Genomic DNA, 21,271 nt, shown 5'->3' with positions numbered 1-21,271 from the left:
AGTGTGCATGGGCAAAACCTCTGCGGTATCCTCAGGCATTATACCTAGAGCAGCAGAATAGGCAGGACCAATTTAGGATATTGAAGCAGTCACCAAACTATTTAAAAAAAAACAATTTGCAAGTTGCCAATCCACTAAATGTATCTGGGTGGGAGTGGAAAATTTGGGTCCAAAAATATAGACTATGTGGAAATGTTTCTGTCATGTTGTGTTCTTTTGGAAAGGTCTAATTTTCCATATTTTTGCAATGAAAAAAAAAAGCAATGAAATCACTCTGAAAAATGGATTCTGTAGAGTTTACTTTCATAAACTTAATTTTAGAACCAACTCCAAGGCATACTTTATGGATTTTTCACAAATATTTTAATCATACTAACTTCTTCTCATCACCTACTAAGTATTCAATCCAAGTTGCCTCTTTCTATTGATAGATAGTGTTTCCTTAAGACATCATACACCAATTATATTTAGTGAAATGAATCAAAGATAAAAACCAAAACCAAATATGAAGTATTTAGCATTTACCCACTTTGAAGGGCTCTCTTCACCAATGTTTCTTTCCATGTATCAAAGGAAATTTTGAATGAACCTTCATTATTGCCTTCCCCCAAAGTTCACATTCTTTCTCAGCACAAGGAAGTTGCCCAGAGACCAAGGATGTGACTTTGTCTTGTATTTTTCCACAACAGTGCTTAAAGGTTGTTGGGTAAGGTGAAGGTACTGATCAAGAAAAGAATGGAGATGTTAGAGGTATTGGGAAAGATGGATGTTCAGGATGGAAGTATGAGGAAAAGGTTAATTGGGAAGTAGTGAAAAAAAAATTCCTTGGTAAATTCAATTGTCTTCCCTCTCCTCTATCTTTTCTTGCCTTTAATCCATCTGTTTCCCTTTGCCTCCTTCTATAGACTACAAATTGTGCACACAAAGGGAGTTTGTAGAGGGCAACCCTGTAGCCCTGCAGATTGCTTATTGTACCAACAAATATTTACCAGCAGAAATCTATCAGAGATGTGACTAGAGCTCAAGAATGGTTCTTAGGTCACCACATCTTTCACTATTAATGTTTATCATCATTCATACATGGCAACCCAATCAAGAGATGTTCCTGCAATACTCCAGTTATTTCTAAAGTTGAGAAAACAGAATAGATAGAGAAAGGTTGAGAAGTATATCAGGTTTAAATATAACTTAGGCTACTCACCATCAATTTATAATTCACATTGGTATTTTCTATTAGTATAATAGTATCAAAATACATTAGTATTTTCTTTTTTAAAAAATAAAGAATATTGTTATTAGAAAAAATATTGCCTTGACAACTAAAATAGAAATTTATAAACTTGAATGACAAAAAGTATAAATCTAAATTTTTCATTTATGTTTTTAGTTTCCTCTAAAGGAAATTAAATATCAGTTTAAAGTAACTTTTATTATTATTAACTGTTTGTCAGAGAAAGCAACCACGAGAGATTTGTCAATGCCAGAACATTCAATTGGTAACTATTTTTAGGATACAAAGTCCTGTTTGCAATTTTATGTCTGCCCTACTTGATATAAGAACAAGTAGCTATTTTTCTCCCAAACACTCAAGCTTATAGATACCACAACCTGCAGAGTCATCAGTTAGCTGGTAATTAACTTTGTCCCTTACACTGAGGTAGAGAACAAAATGACACATGGTGACTCATAAAAAGCACTACCAAAAATCAACATCAGGTCTGATCCAAAAATATATTTTTAAAAAATCAATTTCTTCACCTTTCCCTCAATATGTTTATAATTTGCTATTAAATTGTCTCCTACTAAATTCAGAACAAAATAATTTATCAGGATGACATTGTGTTAATATTAAATGTCTTTATTCATATTAATATCCATCATGTCAAAAATGTTATATAATTTCTATAACTGAGATTCTGATTTGCTTAAAAAGAAAAAAAAAGTTGAGGCCTTAAAAATTAAAGCATAAATTGCAATTGATTAGCATCCTATCATTTGTAGAAATTCTAATGTCTACTCATTCCTCTTTCTGATTAGATTAATCATAATTTTCAAAGGCATAAGTAAAATATTTCAATGTCTTCTTTGGACACAATAGTCAGTACTCTGAAAAATATTGAATAAATGATATTTTTGCTGACTTTTCATTCAAAGACACATTGTACATGATAAAAATTACTTAACACCCTTATATCAATGTTAATCATGCATATCATTAAATAAAACTCAACAATGGACACTAGATCTGTGAATGTCTCTGGCAGCATTCCAGTTTCCTTTATTTAAAAACTACAGAAAGAAATAAAATAATAACTGACTTGGAATCACTAACACATTTCAATTTCAAAGAGTAAAATCTGCAAAGTTTTAATATATCTTTTCCTTTTTAGTTTTCTTGCTTAATGATTGACACTGTGTTTGTTCTATGTGCACAGAATTGATTAGAAGGGTCATGATCAAGAGAAGGCTGAAGCAATCCAAAAAAAAAAAAAAATCAGTCTGGCTTTTTTCCATTAGTTAACTGATGCTATACTTCATTTTATAACAAAACTATCACAGATCAGTGATAATTATTGATGATCTTTTATGTCATTTGTTGAGCATTTCTCAATTATACATCAAGTTCTAATAGTCAAATTTTAATCAAGATTTGTTTCCATTTGGTACTGGGACTGGTTAGGGCATGATTATGACCAGCTCCTTGCCTGTTGGAATGCCTGATCATCAGATTATCTTATGATCTCAATTAATTAGCTGAATTGATATGGTTATATAGCAGGAATGTCATAGAGTGATTCAAGTTAATCTGTATGTCAGTTAAGATAACCATATTGATGGAATTTACTTACTTGTTTCATCTTAAAGCCTGAATCCCAAGGCAATCAAATCTGCTTCAATTGGAAGGAGCAAACATATTATGGCTCTATGCACAAGCTTTTAAAACATCAATACCAATTTGTATATGTTTTAAAATTATGTACTTGAAAGTCTTTAAAAATGTAATTTTGTGAACATAGATTAATCAATATTCATTAAATATTGAGTGTTCATGACGTGCAAGATATTATTCTGAGTTCCACAATATATATTGATTTTGAGGGGGCAGTATGATGTAATGGAAAGAACAATGGTTTTTGAAAAGTTGAAAGTTGTAATGAAAGCTTTGCCATTTTTTAAACATGTACTCTGAATAAGTTACTCATAACCTACCTGAGTCTCACCTTTCTCCTATGTAAAATAAGAAAAAATAATACTTAGCCTACCTACCCTTCATGATTGTTTTGAGGAAATCCCTTTTATGGAAATACCTTGGAAACATGTGTTCTTAGTTAAAGTCAAAATATTATATAAAGTGAAAGGATTTCTTATGAGTTCTTCAAGTAATTGAGACAGTCATGGACTAATGGATAGAAATCTAGCTTTAAAACCAGAGAAAGTCTGAGTTCCAGGGTTTTCTTTTTCTTGATTTTCTGAAACAGTAGGTGCTTAATAAATGCTCATTGACTTGATATTAGGTTCTTATTTCTGACATAAGCTGTTGTGGGAATCTAGGCAAGTCACTTTTAGTTCTCTGGGCAATTAAGACCACAGTTAAAGTGCCAACCTTCATTTGTAGAGAGGGTTTTGTCATCTGATCCTTCCTTATATCAATGGAATCATAGATCCATTACCAATTCTTGCCCTATCCATTAATTATTCTTCTTTTGATTCCCAAGTGCTGAAGAAATTACCTAAAAAGAAGAGTTAATTTATAGGGAAAAGTAAGATGAAAATAAACAAGGTATGAACGTTGACATTCTTAAAACAGGTTAAATTACTGAATGATACACAAGCTATGTTAGCAGTAAATAATATAAAACAATAAATGGAAATACATTTTCAAAGGCCACATTTAAAAACTAAATAAACAAAAACCTCCATAAGAAGGAACAGTAGCCTTGTCATGTGATAAGTTTAAAATTTCTAATTTGAAAATCAAAAATGTTAAACCAAATCTAATTAAGAAATAGAAATATTTTCATGACAATGTTAATATAATCATGAAAATATTATAACAGAAAGATAGATATAAAGCACTCTTCATAGAAGGCCAAATATAAAAGCATAATATTTCTAAAGTTCTTAAGAACCAGAAAATCATGTTATCTAGTCATTAAAAACAGATGTTGAATTATCTAATTTTCATAGTCTAAGTTTAACAAATTCTTTTTAAAAATGTTGTTTTTTAATAACCTTTTGTTTTAATAATTATTGTAATAATACTATGCACCTTTCTGTGCATACTCAAGAGGGCCTTTGGCTATTCTACTGCGTACCTTTCAATATCCATGGAATCAAGTCAGTAACAACAGCCACATTAAGTGAATGGACTCAAAAGCAGTGAATTCAGAAAAGTGGGATGTAACATTAAAGTAATGCTTTTGTAATCTATCCCATTATCAAAAATCTTTCAAGGCATAGAACTCTGGATAAATAATTGTCATTTATTTCTTCACACTTTTAGACACATATATGAATTTTTAATGTTTTATGTGTAACTTGAAAATTTTATTTCCTACTCAATTTGTAATATTGTCAGGGATCTAGAGACCAATAAAATTAAAGTGGAGAAATAGGAAAAAACAGTAAAATTAGGATTAAAAACTATATTATAAGTTTTGAACTATAGCCATTTTATTCTACTAAAAGTGAGACTAAATAATATAAGCATGCTTACTGAAATATACTTTGATACAGGGTATTAGGTCCAATTAAGTAGATAGTAATCTCTCATTCACTATCATGGTGTAATTAAAGAAAACACCTTTAATTATTTCCATCAATGACGTCATGCTATCTACTATGTCTTTTCTTTCTTTCTTATAAAATTCAGCTTTATTCTCTCACTCCTCACTCTATCATATGTACAAATATATAGCTGGTTATTTTACAATGTTATTAGTATAAACAGAACTAATACTAGTATTTAACAGGAATATTTGAAAGTATTGCTTCAAACAGGAAAAATAATTTTCATTTCTAAGAAATAAAGTCATCCCTATCTCCCACCCCTTGGAAATCATTACCATGACTAATGAAAAGAAGTGTCATATTTTTTCCAGAGAGTTCTGATGAAAGGTTAGGATACAAGTAAAGCAGGTATTTCTCTTGTGTTCTCTTCCACAAGAGAATCACTTTAAAAAAATCTTACTTCTTTCCCTCTCAAAATCCTTTCTATGAAGCCATATACCTCCTTATTCCCTTTTATAATTTAACTCTAGAATCAATAATTTGCACTGGCATTATTTCCTAGATCAGTTAAACATATGCTCAGAGAGAACCGAGTCCTTGGTTTTTCAAGAAATGTGAGGAAAAACAAATCTTAGAAGAGATGGAATGCAATACATAATGTGTATCTACATTAAAAACAACATATCTATTATGAATCAAGGAGTCTTTTTTAAAGACTTAAGATGTTATTTGTCTAGAATTTCAGGTACTTTCTACAATCTGATCCTCTAGGAGATAGAAAGAGAAAGCCAACAGTAGCAGAGCCAAATAGTATGGTAAGGTCTGGGGGCACCTGTAAAATCACCAGATTGGGGCCTAAAAAAACATTCATTCTATGTGAATCAAAAATAAATTTAAAAATTTGTTAAATAATTAATGTATATCCAGTCAAATGTTCAGCTAACAAACATCAATACATCACTGTACTCTATGAAGGTAAAATGATTTTGCACTCAAGCAGCCAATATGAAGGTGAAGGTTAAGAGGGTTGCAGAATACCTTTCAAAAGATATATTCATAAACTTGCCAATCACTGCCCTAGTTTTTTTTCTTTTAGGTAAATCACCTACCAGGATTCCATAGGTAAAATGATTCTATTCAAACTGTATGTCCCAGTTTTAGGTGTTTAGTTAAAACCTTTCATTAGTACAAAAGCTTTTTAACCTTCTTAGGATATGGAAAGAACAAAACAGGAAGAGAAAAAGAGAGACTGTAGAAACCTGCTTTCAGGTGATGATCCATTGAGAAGCAAAGATTCCAAAAACAGTGGGAAAAGAGAATGAAAGGGGTGGGGGGAAAGGAAGGTATTTCTTTATTTCAATTAATTAAACAGCTTTATGGGTTTTCCCCACACCAAAAAGACTTCCATCACTAACTTCCTAATGATATTTCCGGTTAGCAAAATGTTCACCTTTGGGAGGCACCAGAATTCACTGAGAATGAGTGAGGGAAAAAATACCCCATATTGACCAGTCTTTATTTACCACGGGTTTTATCCCCAAATCTGTAATTGACTCCATCTTATGTTTTATAGAAAGAATACATTTCCTGGAAACTGCTCAATTATAGTTTCAATCCTCTGAATAAAATTTGGAGACAGGCAGAGATAAAAGATAGACAGAGACAGAGACAAAGAGACAGAGATTCAAGATGGAGAGAGACAGAAAGATACAGAAATTGAGAAACATACAGTCAGGGCCACAGATATCAACAGACAGAAAGACAGACACAGAGAATGACAGACAGGTAGACCATGCACAATAGAATTCAGTACGTGTATGGTCCTCAAGATTACGAAAAGAAATGGGGGGCAGACGTGTTGGATTAACAATTAGTCTACAGCCTCCTCTGGTAGCAAGTTTTAAAAGAAAGGGGTAATTTAGTGGAAGCTGATGCAACTCAAGTTTGGAAATGGGAGGAGAGGTAGATGAAGTTCTAGGAGGTCGTTTCCTAATTGAATCTGAATGAAGTAAACCCAGGAAAAGTGGGATGCTGAATCTTGCCTCAGTTGCCCGCACCTGGCGGGTCAGAAGCAGGGAAATAACTGTGATAGAAAAAGCTTCGGGCTCTGTCCGCTTCCCTTCTCTCCTCCCCAGCCAGTATCAAGTGTTTCCAAGTGTAATTCCCTCAGCCCCCTCCCCCTTTCCCTGCCCTTTGCCTATGCAGGGTCCCTCTACTGTCCCACAGATAGCTTCGCGGATCTCCCCTCTCCACCCACCCACCCCTTCGCCAACCCCAAGCTTCAGCCTCTGCCTCCCCCAGCCTCCTCCCTTCTTACCTGGCCCTTCACCAGGCTGGCAGCAAACTGCCTCATGACAGCCTCGACTGTGTAGGCGCTGGACCAACCCCGAGGGGTGAGCAACTCCATGCAGATGGCTCCCCCGTCCAGCACATAGCCGTTTTCCAGCCGGGGGCTGAGCACTCTCATGAAGGGCGGTGAGAAGGGGAAGTTGTCGGGGAAGGTGAGGTTGAGCAGGATGAATTCGGTGTTGGTTTCTTTCATGTCCTGCCACAACACCGAGTCCTTATCCACCTGGTGCAGCTTCACATTCCAGTCGTAGAGACTCTCGTCTACCAGCTCCACTGAGATGAAGCGGTCGCTCAGCCGGGAGATGTCCTGCAGCTCCTTCATCAATCGCCGGCTCCTCACCTGGGTACCGGGCTGCCCTCGCCCCATTGGCGCCAGGCTGCTGGCTGCTGGGGTCTGGGCCACCTGCGAAGAACCCTTCCCGCCTCCGCTGCTGCGGCCGCCACCCCCGCCCGGCTGCTTGGATTCCTTAGTGGACTGGTTCTCCCTGGAGCTCGCCTGCTTCTCCTTGTGGCTCCCGGAGCTGGACTGCTGCTGCTGCTGCTGCTTGTCCTTGTTGGCCAGCTCCAGCGCTCGCTTGTTCTTGGAGTGCCCAGGGCTGCCTTCATTGATACCGCCGCCGCTGCAGCCGCCCCCTCCTCCCGGAGCATTCTGCTGCTGCTGCTGCTGCTGCTTGTTACTGTGGTTCTTCTGGTTGCCTTTGCCCCTCAGAGAGGAGCCGCCGCCGCCGCCGCGGCCGTGCTGGCTGCTGCTGTGGAGATGGTTGTGGTGATGTTTGGGGTCCTCAGTGTCCCGATTGTGCAGCCGGATGAGTCCGATTTTCCGAAGCAGAGTAGCCATTTTAATCTTCTGTGGCTCGGGCGATCCGGGAGAAAAATAACCACTCTTTCCTCGACCGTAGCGGCTGACTTGACTTCTTCCCCTGCTGACTACCTGGAACGTGCAGCACCAGCCGTGGACTCCGCGCTAACCCAGTGGACCAGGAGAAGATGAGGCGAAGGGAGGCGCACACGAAGCGCTGCGCGCAGGGGCGGGGACGCGGGGCTGAAGGACTGGAAGGCGGTGAGAAGCTGGACGTCTGACTGCCTTGGCCGCTGCCGCCGCCGACGGCGCCGCCACTGCTACGGGACAACTTGCTTCTTTTTTCTCTGCTCTCGGCCAGACAGGAAAGCAGCTTGTGCTGCAGGGCTCGGATATTCCGAGGAAGAAGACTGAAACTGGGGCTCCTGGGGCTGCGCAAGAGATGGGGGTCGGTTGTGACGGCTCTCTCAGAGACTCTCTCTCCTCACATTCAGAGCTGGCAGCATTGCAGCATCTGAGCTAGCAGGACTGGCTCTCCTTCGGGTTATTTATTACCACGGTCATATGATTATCCCTCTTCTCTCCTCCCTTCTATTTCTTTCCCTCTTCTGAGGGGAGAGATAGAGGGGGCTGCTGTACTGCAAGCAAAGAGTCTCCTTCCCTTTGGGGGCACTCAGAGGTTGATCAATCACTGAGCAGCTTGGGCAGGAAAGATGGGGGCGAGGAGTAAAAAGGGGGTTGGAGGGAGTGTTGCTTAGCTGGGGGCGGGAAGGAGGGCAGAGATGGTCGTGCTATCTCCTAGTCACTGCAGCAGCAATGATCAGGTTTCCCGGTTAGTAATTCCTGACTCTTCTTTGTTGCGCGATTCTCAGGCTCTTCACAGGCTTCCAAGAGAGCCAGGTCTTGAGATTGAGGGAGCTGGAGGAGAGAAGAGACTGCGGGCAAGCGTTGCCGTGGGGAGGGGGTGGAGGGGAGAAAAGAGGTTTTAGGTTGGGAAGAGAGGGAGATTCCGGGGTTGTTCTCTCTCTCTCCCTGCAAAGTCGCGTCTCCTTCTGCTGGGTATCCTCAGAGACAGCCAGACTCCGGGGATCACGCTGTTTCGTGGATGAGAGGAGATGGGTAGTCAGAATGGCTAATCTCAGCCCAGGAACCGTGGTGTTCCTCCCCGGAACCTAGATGCTTGTGTACCGACTCCTAGGCTCTGGCCGGGATCTCCCCTGCTTCTACTGGGACGCCGCCGTAGCTGCAGCCACTGCTGCCGCCGCCGCCTCCGCCGCCACCGCCAGTGTGGCTGCTGACATTGCAGAGGCAGCAGCTCTGTCTGTGCCCTGTGCTGCGCTGAGGCGGAGGCACTATAGAAGCAGGGGAGGGGAAGAAAGGGGAGGGAGGAGCACGGAGGGAGGAGTCTGACGAATTGAATTTAACATACAGGCTGCCTCCTGGCAGCAGTAGCAAGAGTTAGCAGTCACCACCATCCATCCCATCCCATCCCATCCCATCCCATCCCATCCCATCCCATCCCATCCCATCCCATCCCATCCCATCCCATCCCATCCCATCCCATCCCATCCCATCCCATCCCATCATCTCCACACTCTTTACTAATACTGCCGCCTATAGGAGAAGGAAAATGTTTGTGCAACAAAGCGCTTCATTACTTGCTGCACTGTATTCCCAAATAAACACTTAACCCTGAGCCTAACCCTAATCTCCGTAGAGGGCAAAACTGGCAGGCCCGACACTTAAAAAAAAAAAAATGATAACTCGAGTTCCTCCAAATCCTGAAACACGATAGAAGTTCTCTACCCAGAGCGGGGGATGTTAGGGACCTGGGGGTGAAAATAGTGATCTGCTGTCAAAGACATAGGGCCATGCAGAGTAGAAGTAGGAGACTCGGGCTCGCCTGTGGTTCCCAAGTTTACAGCATTGGACTTCTCTTAACCTAGTTAGAAAAATGAGAAAGGGAAAGGCATATAGTAAGAAGATCTAAATAATCTGTTCATTGATTCCCTCAGTCTCATATGGTGCAATATAGTTCGGGATAGAAGGTTCAGCAGTCTCACGTTATCGGGGGAAGGGGGGAGAGGGGGAAGGAGGAGGAAAGGAAGGGAAGGAAGGGGGAGGAGAAATCCGGACACTGAAATAGAGTTTTAAGAGAAATGATTTAAGAATCTATTAGTTCGGACTGGAGGGTGAATATGCCGGGAAGTGTGTCCACCACAATTCTATTAAATAAAATCTCTTTCAAGTAATTACTTGAAGAAAGAATAAATCTGTTACAGGAATTCACGTCTCTGCCTCTACCTCGTGCTGCGTTCTAAAGAGATCTGCACTGTTTTCTGTGAAGATAAGTCTAGCGATTGGGAAGGTACTGCTAGACTTCATTGTAAGCCATTTCAGAAAGACTACAGAAGGCAAACTTAACGCACGTCTTCCGTGATAAATGCACATCATAAGCCTAAAGTTTGGAATCATTAAATGAACTCTTTTGAGCTTAGTAATACATTTCAAGAAATTTTGGAGACATCTTCCTCCACTTTTAATATGTCCTACTCATTGGGCTGCTCGCAAGTTTGTTAAAATTCATTTTTTTCATGGCATTTCAGGTATGTACTGAATTTTTATTGGTAGTTGAGATTCCCAATAAAATGGAGGAATATATAGACAATCTCCAGATACATCTCCAATACTTTCACAAGTACCCAATGCATGCTGTATTATCTATGCACCACTCTGCTTAACACAATTACTTAATAATGAACTACAGCACTAATGATGGAAGCATTGTACAGGCAGTGGCAAAGAGAGCAAATAGGATAAGAGATTCAAATTCTATTAGGATTTTCACAGTTTGTGAAAGCTAAACTATAAATAAATTACTGAAAATAATCTTGGTTTCTTAAGTGGTATGGCATGGATTTTTTTCTTTTTACAAATGTATATGCAACTTTAATAATAATTCAAAAAAGCACAAATAAAATTCTTAAATAAGCATTTCCCTATTTTGATTTTCTCTTATCTTGATTATTCTGGATTAAAAATGTCCCTTGTTAGTCAAATAACCAAGAATTTAGCTGTTCATGAAGTCTGTCTTTCTTCTTATTCTCTCTTTTTTAAAGGGTTTTAAAGACAGTGGCTTTCTTTTTTTTTTTTTTTCTTTCTTTTATTATAGCTTTTTATTTATAAGTGATATGCATGGGTAATTTTACAGCATTGACAACTGCTGAACCTTTTGTTCCAATTTTTCCCCTCCTTCCCTCCATCCCCTCCCTCCATGGCAGGTTGACCAATAGACATAACATAGATTTTTAAAAAAATTTGTTACTATTTTTACTTTTCCCTCAAATTATTTAAAATAGCTAACTTCTCAGACTATCTGATCTGGTCGCTGCAAGAAGTCATGTAGATATGCAAAATTTAAGATTCTGTGCTTCAATTTGCTCAAGCATTCTAAAATAAGAGATGTCATCTTTTTACTGACAAAAATATCAGTGATATAATTTAAAATCTACCATACTAATAGAATTTCATTTCCTATTTGGTCTTCACCTCTTTTATAATCCCTATTAGATTGTAAACTCCTTGAGGGAAGGGATTGTATTTTGCCTCTTCTTATATAGGCAACTTTTGGCATAGTACCTGAAACATAGTAGGGGCTTAATAAATGTTTATCAATTAAATGATAATTCAACTCATTATTATTCATTATGATGTTGATTAGTTATAATATGCCCAAGTCTACATAAAACATACATGAAACAGTCCCTAACCACCATGAATTTATATCTCATCATATCTACAACTATACAAATATATCAACAGAACTTATCTATCCTACAAATCATTTAAATCAAACTTATTTAATACCATTTTTACATCACAGTCATTTCCAAACCAGTAAATCACAAAGCACTGCCCCTTTCCTTGCAACAACAACAAAATTAAGCAAAACAAATGACTGTGACCACATTTAAAAATGTATGCATAAGTCTGGACCCACAATCACACACCTTTCTGCCTAGAAAAGTTTATTTTCCAGTATCTGTTCTCTAAGACTGGTCATTACAAATCTTAAAATAGGTCATTACAATTAATTATTTGGTTTTTTTAGTGTTCTTTTTGTCAACATTATTGTAGTCCTCACATATATTCTCTTAGTTCTGCTTACTTCACTCTGCATCAGACTGTATAGGTCTTCCCATTTAAAAAAATAATAATTCTTCATGACAATCAGAATTATTTACATTTCTTTGTTACAACAAAATGCTGACAACCATTTTTATAAGATACTGCCCCTCCAGTGACCTCTCTAATAAGGGGTTCATCAATTTATATTTGAGATTTTATATTACAAATAAGATTTTTGTAAGGCAGGTTGTGAAAATAATTTGCTTGTGATAAATTATCTTCTTAGCTGCTTTCATGTATTCATGTATACTTTTAATTCAAGTATTAACAAATACATTTTTTTTGTTTTGTGGAGAAAAAAAAGCATAATTAAGAAAGAAAGCCAGTACTCTTCTTGAAGTAAATGTAGTCCCTATAAAACAAAATCATAATTTATCAGAATTAGAAAGGATGTTAGAAATCCTGAAGTAAAACCTTAGGCAAAATTCTGAAATATGCTAGCAAATAATAGCATGTCTTTATTTCAGTTCATACTCTGATTACCTTTTAAAGAGTCACTTTTTCTCAGAATATCTTAAATATATCCACCCAACATTATTTTCTTTTTCTAGGAGAGACAATTTTTGAGTATTATTTTCTTGGTGAAAGACCTAGATCAAGATATTTTTCTCTGATGGTTCAGGAATTTAATCCAACTTATACTTATTAAACATCTATTATGTGCTAGTCACCATAATAATAGGCTAGAGTATAGCAAGATTGGTGTGTGAGAGCCCAGTGCTTAAACCATTTGCAGTGTTTTCTTTCTTGATATATAGCATTTATTACACTTCTTTGCTGGTTCTAGTCTAACATGGAGGTTTCATCTGGGATAAGCTTTGGACCCTTTGAATTTTCACAGATCCATTAAAGAGCTTCTCTTCCAAAGACTCTTTTTTGTTGTTTTTGCTTTTTTTTGTGAGGCAATTGTGTGAGGGTCACACACTTAGGAAGTCTTAAGTGTCTGAGGCCATATTTGAACTCCTCCCTCTTGACTCTAGGGCAGGTGTTCTATCTACTACACCATCTAGCTGCCTCCTCAAAGACTCTTTATTGTATGTTCTAGTTTTCAGTATTTGCTAGAGAAAAATCAACATTTTTTCTCCTTAGTTTTAGATTATAATTTTACAGCTTTCTGATGTTTTTACTTTTAAGTCAGAACAATTCCATTGCAATAACTTTTGCTTATTTAAATGCATAAATATTAATATCTCTTTCTCCATTTGTTTAATATTACTTGTCACCTTGCAGTTTAACTTGAGCACAGTATACTTCTTACCTTACTGTGAGATAGTTATGGGTTCCAAGTTCATAGTTTACCAACTGGCCTAGAAATCCTTACTATCAACTCTAAATTATAATATCTTTTTGAAACATGTGGTTAGAGTTTACTTGATCATATTTTCTCTTTTTTTCAAAGTGATTCTACTTTTCCTACTGTCTAGTGATTTTGGAATTCCATTTAGATTGTCTTGTAGCTGAGACTCATTGGGGAAATTTAATGCCTTCTCTGGTATAGGGATGCATATCTGAGGGGGATTACTCAGAATGGCAATGGAGGAATTTCATTGTGGTCTATGTGAAAAGCAACTTGAAGATTTTTGACTAAACTCTACTTGAATTCCATGTTTTTCATCAATTTCTGTAAAATTTTTTGCATATTCTAGAGTATATAAAGGACTCAGAGGATATTGTTATGTGCTATTTGGGAAGGAACACCTGGATATTTTGTCAGAACCTTCATTTGGATTCCCTTTATAATTCCTGGACCAGTAGAGAAAATTTGGCTGTCTCATGTTGTTATGAGAATACAGAGGAATTTTACAGGAGTAAACTTGGTCCAAGTACAAACCCCAAATAAGGTTGCACTATACCAGAAGAGAAAGAGACTGAGTTCCTTAAGTCCATTCCCCCACCCTTCACTTCTACTGCTGATTTGTTATAACACTTGGTAATATTGTTATTATATTAGTTATAAGACATTGATTTTATTTCTCCCTTAAGGGTGAGGGCATGGCTGCTAGTTCCTAGATCTTTTCTGGAAGAGTCCTACTTGTTCTGAGGATCTCCTAGGGAACAAGTTTCCTTCTGAGATAAAAAGCTTGATTTCATTTTATTGTTTTTGCTTTCCTTATTTTAAACATCAAGACAGGTACTTGCTTACTAAAAAAACCCAGCAATCTCTGATATCTTTGTAAATTGTTAATTTGTTGAATGTTTAATTCTGCTTTTAGGGATCAATTGTGATTTTTGCCTGTGTATTTGAGGCTGTTGTAGGACACTGAACAAGTCAAGGGCTATGCTTAAATCCAATGAAGACCTCAAAGAGCTGTTTGTTCTAAAATGGGGATATGAACAATGATTTCAAAATGTACTTCATTAAGGTTGCTGAGGACATCAAATTTTTAAAGAGGGAAGAGTATAGTGAGGGAAAGCAGGGGAACCGAGACTGGTTAATGAGGACCCAATTCTTAATACATATATAAATTTGCCTTTCTTGCTTGTTTGATAATACAGAGCATACACAATATTTCTTGCCTAAGTTTCATTCAGTATGCAGAGACTTGTTGAGCCTGCTTCTGACCATAAGTGACCTGTAAGCTAGAAATATTGTGATGAATTCTTCTATTTGGTTAAAGTCAGAACTAAGAGTGCATGCAAAAGGTTTAAACAATGATTTCTTATCCTCTTTCTAGGGTCCTTTTCAGTGAGAAGAAATATTTCAAGCTCCTTGATGAGGGAGAGGCACTGGCAAACTGCATGTCTCTTACCAAGTTGCCATGCGTTCATAAATACGTGGTACTTTTGTTTCTTTTTGTTGTTGTTTATTCTTTCCTAATCTTAAGTGAATGGATATCTTGAGATAGAAATACCTAGGAAACTAGTGAGACCAGGAGATCCATTGAGGCCATCTGAAATCCCATATCCTTGGTTCTAGATCTGAACTCATTAGGATCATTTTCCTGATTCTTATCTATATAGGACTTTCTCAGTCATCCCTTCCCTATGCCTACCTTCATCCAAATAGGTGAAGGTTATTCAGTGACATGATCCAACTCTGTCTTAGCCCCTTGCCCAGGGACAATTCCCAGATAAATAATAAGGATATGCTGTGCCTTTTGGAAAGGATGGCCCTAAGAGTGTCTACATGAAACAAAACAATGTAGTCAATTCAGTAAGAAATCTGATAAATTCAGTAGATTTAGCACATACAGGCAGTTAATACATGTGAGAACAAAAGCGATCTGGGGCAAATTACAATATATTTGACTTAGTCTCATATACACTTAAGCTTAGTGTTTTGTAAACTTTTCTCCTCCTCCTCCTCCTCCTCCTCCTCCTCCTCCTCCTCCTCCTCTTCTTCTTCTTCTTCTTCTTCTTCTTCTTCTTCTTCTTCTTCTTCTTCTTCTTCCTCTTCTTCTTCCTCTTCTTCTTCCTCTTCTTCTTCCTCTTCTTCTTCTTCTTCTTCTTCTTTCTTCAGAATCATTTAATGAGGCAAAAAGATCTTTTGTGCCACCTATCATCATCATTCCCATTTTCCACCATACCACAAAATCTCAAATGAATTATCAATTCTTTCTTCCTCGCCTATAAACTTCTAGAGACCAGGGTCTATTTTCACTTTTGTTTTTATACACCAGCATCTAGTAGAGTGCCTGGCAATGCTTGCTGAATGATTGAATGTCTTTAATCAAACAAAGTGGTACAGGGTTTTTAAATAAGCATTTAAATGATTTATCACATCAGATGAAAAGCATAGAGATTATAAACTTTACATTTTGCCTTTGATTTGTTTGGGGCTTGAGGCAGGTCAGGACTTCCTATCTTTTGCTTCCGCATTATAATTTACAACATGCTCTTGTTTATCAATGACCTTTTTAAATCATGGTTCTCAGAACTGAACACGACATCTGAAGAGATGAGGTTTGCCAATAGCAGAGTTCTCTGAAGTATCACTTTCCTATTCCTGGTAGCTAAGCCCCTCAATGCGGCTGAAGATCAAATTAGCTTTGGAGAACTGTTACATTGCATTTCTGACTTGAACATGCAGTCTACTCAGACCCCTGATTTTTATTTTATTTTTAGAACAACTGATGTCTAATCATGCTTCATCCATCATACTTAGAAAGTAGAAGTTTTTTTTTTTTTGGTACTTAAGTGTAAGATTTTACATTTATCCCTATTGAATTTCATTTTTAAAAATTCAATCCAATATTCTAGCTTGTTAAAATTTTTAAGAACCTGACTCTTTCATTTCATCCTTCCCAGTTTATATAATCTGCAAATCCGATGAGCATATCATCTATACTTTTGTCCAAATCATTCATAAAAATGTTAAGCTTCATAGGGCCAAACACATATGCTTTGAGAGACAGAGACAAAATAATGCAGAAAAAGGCAGGAAGTTGCATGAGCTTTTGCCACTCTTCCTCAAAACACTTTAAATAAAGCCTCAAAATTAATTCTGAAGTAAAAGAACTCAGAAAAAGGTGAGGGTAAAACAATTTTCCAATCCAAAATAATTTAGAAAAACTGCAAGAAAGATTTGTCTCCCTTGGTTAAAATGGGATTGCAGCCCAGGATAGGTGGAGTCCAGGCAAGCCAGTGGGAGTCTCATGGCCCCAGCACAGGTCAGCAACCAAGGTTTCTTGACCCTAGATCAGCAGACCAATGTCACAAAGGTGTGAGATCTCAAGTCCCATTGGAGCAGGTAAAATATCAGTCCTGAAACCCTTAAAAGAATAAGTTCCATCAGGCCAGGCAAACCCAGTTCAGTGGATTAAGTGCCTGTTCCTGAATCCCCAGCACAATAGGAGAGCTGATATGCTTGGAGGCCCCAGTGACCAGCTCTCTGGCCTCCAGCAAAAGAAACTTGGGAAAGTGACCCTTGTATCTTAGGAGCAGAACTCAACTTTAAATGTCACAAAATAGGCTGGAAAATGAGAAACAAACAAATGACCAAAGCCTTGACCATAGAAAACTATTATGATAATAGGGAAGATCAAAACACAAACTCAGAATAGAACAACAAGGTGAAAATATCAACATGTGAAGCCTCAAAGAAAATACAAATTGGTCTCAAATCCAAAAAAAATCTTTCTGAAAGGCTTTTTAAAGGATTTTTAAAAAGTAAATAAGAGGAGTAGAAGAAAAATTGGGAAAAGCAATAAGTATAATGCAAGAGAAAGAAAACAATTCCTTAAAAAGTAGAATTGGTCAAATGAAAAATTAGATACAAATGCTAACTGAAGAAAATAATTCCTTAAAAATTAGAATTGGGCAAATGAAAGCTAATGACTTATGAGACATTAAGAATAAATCAAACCAAATCAAAAGAAAAAAAAGAAAATATAAAACACCTCATTAGAAAACAATTTGGAAATAGATCCAAGAGAGATAATTTAAGAATTATTGGACTACATGAAAAACATGATTAAAAAAAATCCTAGACAGTTCTTTCAAGAAATTATCAAGGAAAACTGTCCTGATATCCTAGAACACAAGGGCAAAATAGTCATTGAAAGAATCCACTAATCATCTCCTGAAAGAGATCCCAACATGAAAACTCAAAGGAATATTATAGCTAAATTCTAAAATTATCAGGTCCAAGAGAAAACATTGCAAACAGTCAGAAAGATAAAATTCTAATGTCAATGAGTCACATTCAAGATTAAATAGGATTTAGCACTTTCTATATTAAGGGATCACAGAGCTTGGCATATGATATTCCAAAAGGAAAGAGACCTTAGATTACAATCAAAAGTCAACTATCCAGCAAAACTGAGCACAGTTTTTGAGGGGAAAAGATGGACATTCAATGAAAAAAAGGGACTTTTAAACTTTCTTGATGAAAAGAACAGAACTGAACAGAAAATTCAAGTTTAAAATATAATATTCAAGAGAAGCATAAAAAGGAAAGAAAAAAATATCATTCAATAAGATTAAACTGTGTATATCCCTATATGGGAAGATACTTATAAATCTTAGGAACTATATCTCTATTAGGGTGGTTTAGAGGGTGTGAGTATAAGTTGATTTTGATAGGACAATATAAAAAAAATTAAGAGATGAAAATGAAGAATCCCTGGAAGAAGAGAGAAGGGAGAGGCAAAATGGGAGTAAATTATATACTGTGAAGAAGCATGAAAGATATATTATAGTAGAAGGGGGAAAAAAGGAAAGGAAGTGAGGATTGTTTGCACCTTACTCTTATTGGATTTGGCCCAAAGAAGGAGAAGCATACACACTCAATCTTGGGTATAGAAATTTGTTTTACTTTATAGGGAAGTGGGAATATGAGGAGCAAGAAAAAGGGAGGAGGCTGATAGGAGGGAGGGCATATTGAGATAGGCAGTGGGCAGAAGCAAAACACTGATGAAAAGAGAAAGAGAGAGAGAGAAAGAGAGAGAGAGAGAGAGAGAGAGAGAGACAGACAGAGACAGAGAGGGAAAGAGAGACACACACATAGAGTTGGAGAGAAAGGGAAATAAAAACAAGAAGGAAATAGGATGGAGGGAAAGACAGTAATCATAATTGTGATTGTGAATAGGATAAACTCTCTCATAAAACAAAAGGGGAAAGTAGAGTGAATTAAAAAAACAGAATCCTATAATATGTTGTTTACAAGAAACATATATGAAGCAGAGAGATACCACAGAGTAAAGGTAAAAGGCTGAAGCAGAATATATTATGCTTCAGTTGATGTAAAAAAAACAGGACATAACAATCATAATCTGAGACAAGCAGAAGCAAAACTGGATCTAATTAAAAGAGGCAAGGAAGAAAACTGCATCTTACTAAAAGGTACCACAGATAAGTAATATTAATGCTAAACATAAATGCACCAAATGGTATAGAATTCAAATTTCTAAAGGAAAGGTTAATTGAGTTATAGGAGGAAATGGGCAGAGTTCAAATTGGTCATTTTATAAGAGGTCTGAGAGTGGGGCTTCTATTGTCAATGCCCCCAGGCCTAGATTTCCAGTTGAAAACAAAGTACTTATCTTGGGAGTCTCAAGCCACTCAATGGAAATATCAGGTCGAACTCCAAATCTTTGCAGAAATCCAAAGTAGGAATTATGCTTTGCCTATGAAACTCTCTTCTTGGCAAAGCAGCCTGCCAGGATTCCTGCTCCATGTGAAGAGACCCTCTTCTCAGTGATAACCTTTTGTTATTTCTCTCAGGACCTCTTGCTACTGAGGAGGCTGTCTTCCTAGCAAAGCTGGCTTCTCAGTGCCAATAAAAATCTTTTTTTTTGCTATTCAGACTTTTCGGGCTTGTGAATTCTTTCACATTAGACCTGAGTGTCTCTGACCAGAGGGGATTCCCACAACTCTCTGCACTACCACTAGATCTACATCAAGATAAGTCTGTGTCAAGGCATATAGTCAATAGATCCAGTAAGTAAATGAGGAACAGCAACAACAATACACCAGAATAACTGGAAAAATACAAAGGACCCTTTTTGTGAAAGAGCTTTGCATACTAAACAGAGAAATGATTATTAAATAACCAATTATTGGGGAGATCCAGGTTTTTTTTTTCCCCTTCCTAGTTCCTTTTTCTCTACCAGATCAAAGCATCTGGAGATGCTGATGGATTAGATTACCAAATCCATGGAGTTCAGATCTTTTGATTCTGGATGAGAGTTGTTGCCCCACCTAACTAGAACACTTTACAAAGAAGTTAATTTAAGATGAATTCTGGTTTATTGTGCTCCTCTCACAGGTTTGACTTGTGGGATAGATTCTTTGTCTAGATTTGAGGTGTGGATGTGGGAGAGACAAAGATTAGAGTCAAATTCCCTCCTCCCTCCTTATTAGAATAATTCTATCTCTCATAATAATATTCATTCTTATTAATTAACCAATCAAAATTGATTGCCACCCTAAGGAATACCAATTCTACCAAAGTCATATGTGTTTTGAGTGAGCTAAAGAAATCTTTAGCATTTGAGAGTGCCACTGACCCCTTTCATTAATTATTTGTTAGCATGATTAATAAAATGACCCAGAGACTATGCCTCTCAAACGTTTTATACATCACAAAACCAAGAACTTTATATATAATTCTGGAAGGAATAGGAAGCCAATGGAGCTTATAGAGTAGGAAGAGGACATGATCAGATTTGTGTTTTAGGAAACCATTTTGACAGCTATATGAATGATGATTTGGAGTGGGCAGAGACTTGAGGCTTAAGTACTATCTCCTATAGAAGAATTGTCTCAGCCCTCCCTACCCTTTCCAGTAGAAGGCTACCTTACACCTGGGGTGTATAAAGTCTTCAAGGAGGATTAGCACCTATGGACTTATGGCTTGCCAAGCTTTTTGGGGGGCTACTAATACATCTTTGGTGTCTACCTTTACTCAGTTCTCACCTGTGGCTCCAAAGAGCATATCACACATAATAGCTACACCCCAGTAAAAAAGCATCTTGACAAAAAAGCATCTTGGTTAAGCCAGGTTGTGAGTAACCAACACATCTCAAACCCATTAGTGAGTTAGGGGGATATTCACACCCAAGCATATGAAGATTTCCCCCTGTGGAACAAGCAGATGAGAACAATGTGTTTCAATGGCTATGGAGGCAACTGAAGCTGGTGTTGTGGAGGGCTTGCAGGGGGTGCTCAAACTATGGCCCACGGGCCAGATGCAGCAGCTGAGGACGATTATCCCCTCACCCAGGACTATGAAGTTTCTTTATTTAAAGGCCCACAAAACGAAGTTTTTGTTTTTACTATAGTCTGGCCCTCCAACAGTCTGAGGGACAGTGAACTGGCCCCCTATTTTAAAAGTTTGAGGACCCCTAGAGCTTGATCAAACAACAGGTCATCTGCATCCCTGATCACTGGCAATCATCTTAACTTTTGTCCTGTCCCTGGGCTCTAGAAAAGAGTGAGGCTGACAACTCAGTGCAACTTTGCCTCACTTAAAACTAATTCATGAACAAGTCAAGACATCATCCTATGATGTCATTAATCCTTTTTGAAAATGAATGAGCAGCAACAACAACCACCACAACAACCACCTTTCATCTAGTCTGTATTTATCCTATGTATCCCAATTTATGCATATGTGCTCTTTCTCATTAAATATAAGCTTCATGAGGGCATAGATTGTTATTGCCTTTGTATATCCATATTTGGCACTGAACATTGCTCAAAGCAAGCAATTAACAGATGTTTATTGATTGACTAATTGGGAGACCCCTTGAAAACACAATA

At 37.5% G+C, this 21,271-nt stretch overlaps 1 protein-coding gene across 1 annotated transcript in view; it reads right to left on the bottom strand.

Moving 5' to 3' along the window:
* The window catches only part of UBE2QL1 (ubiquitin conjugating enzyme E2 Q family like 1), a 56,982-nt gene extending 47,604 nt beyond the window's left edge, over positions 1–9,378 (bottom strand). Inside the window, exon 1 of the mRNA XM_031946111.1 lies at positions 7,049–9,378. Within this exon, the coding sequence (XP_031801971.1) occupies positions 7,049–7,918 (870 nt within the window). The 5' untranslated portion in view covers positions 7,919–9,378. The remainder of the gene's footprint in view (positions 1–7,048) is intronic.
* Between the last annotated feature and the right edge of the window lie 11,893 nt (positions 9,379–21,271).

The sequence above is a fragment of the Sarcophilus harrisii genome, chromosome 1 (assembly GCF_902635505.1).
Source record: "Sarcophilus harrisii chromosome 1, mSarHar1.11, whole genome shotgun sequence".
In the NCBI taxonomy this organism is placed as follows: domain Eukaryota; kingdom Metazoa; phylum Chordata; class Mammalia; order Dasyuromorphia; family Dasyuridae; genus Sarcophilus; species Sarcophilus harrisii.
Note: the sequence above shows the minus strand (reverse complement) of the source record. Positions and strands in the feature narration are given on the sequence as shown.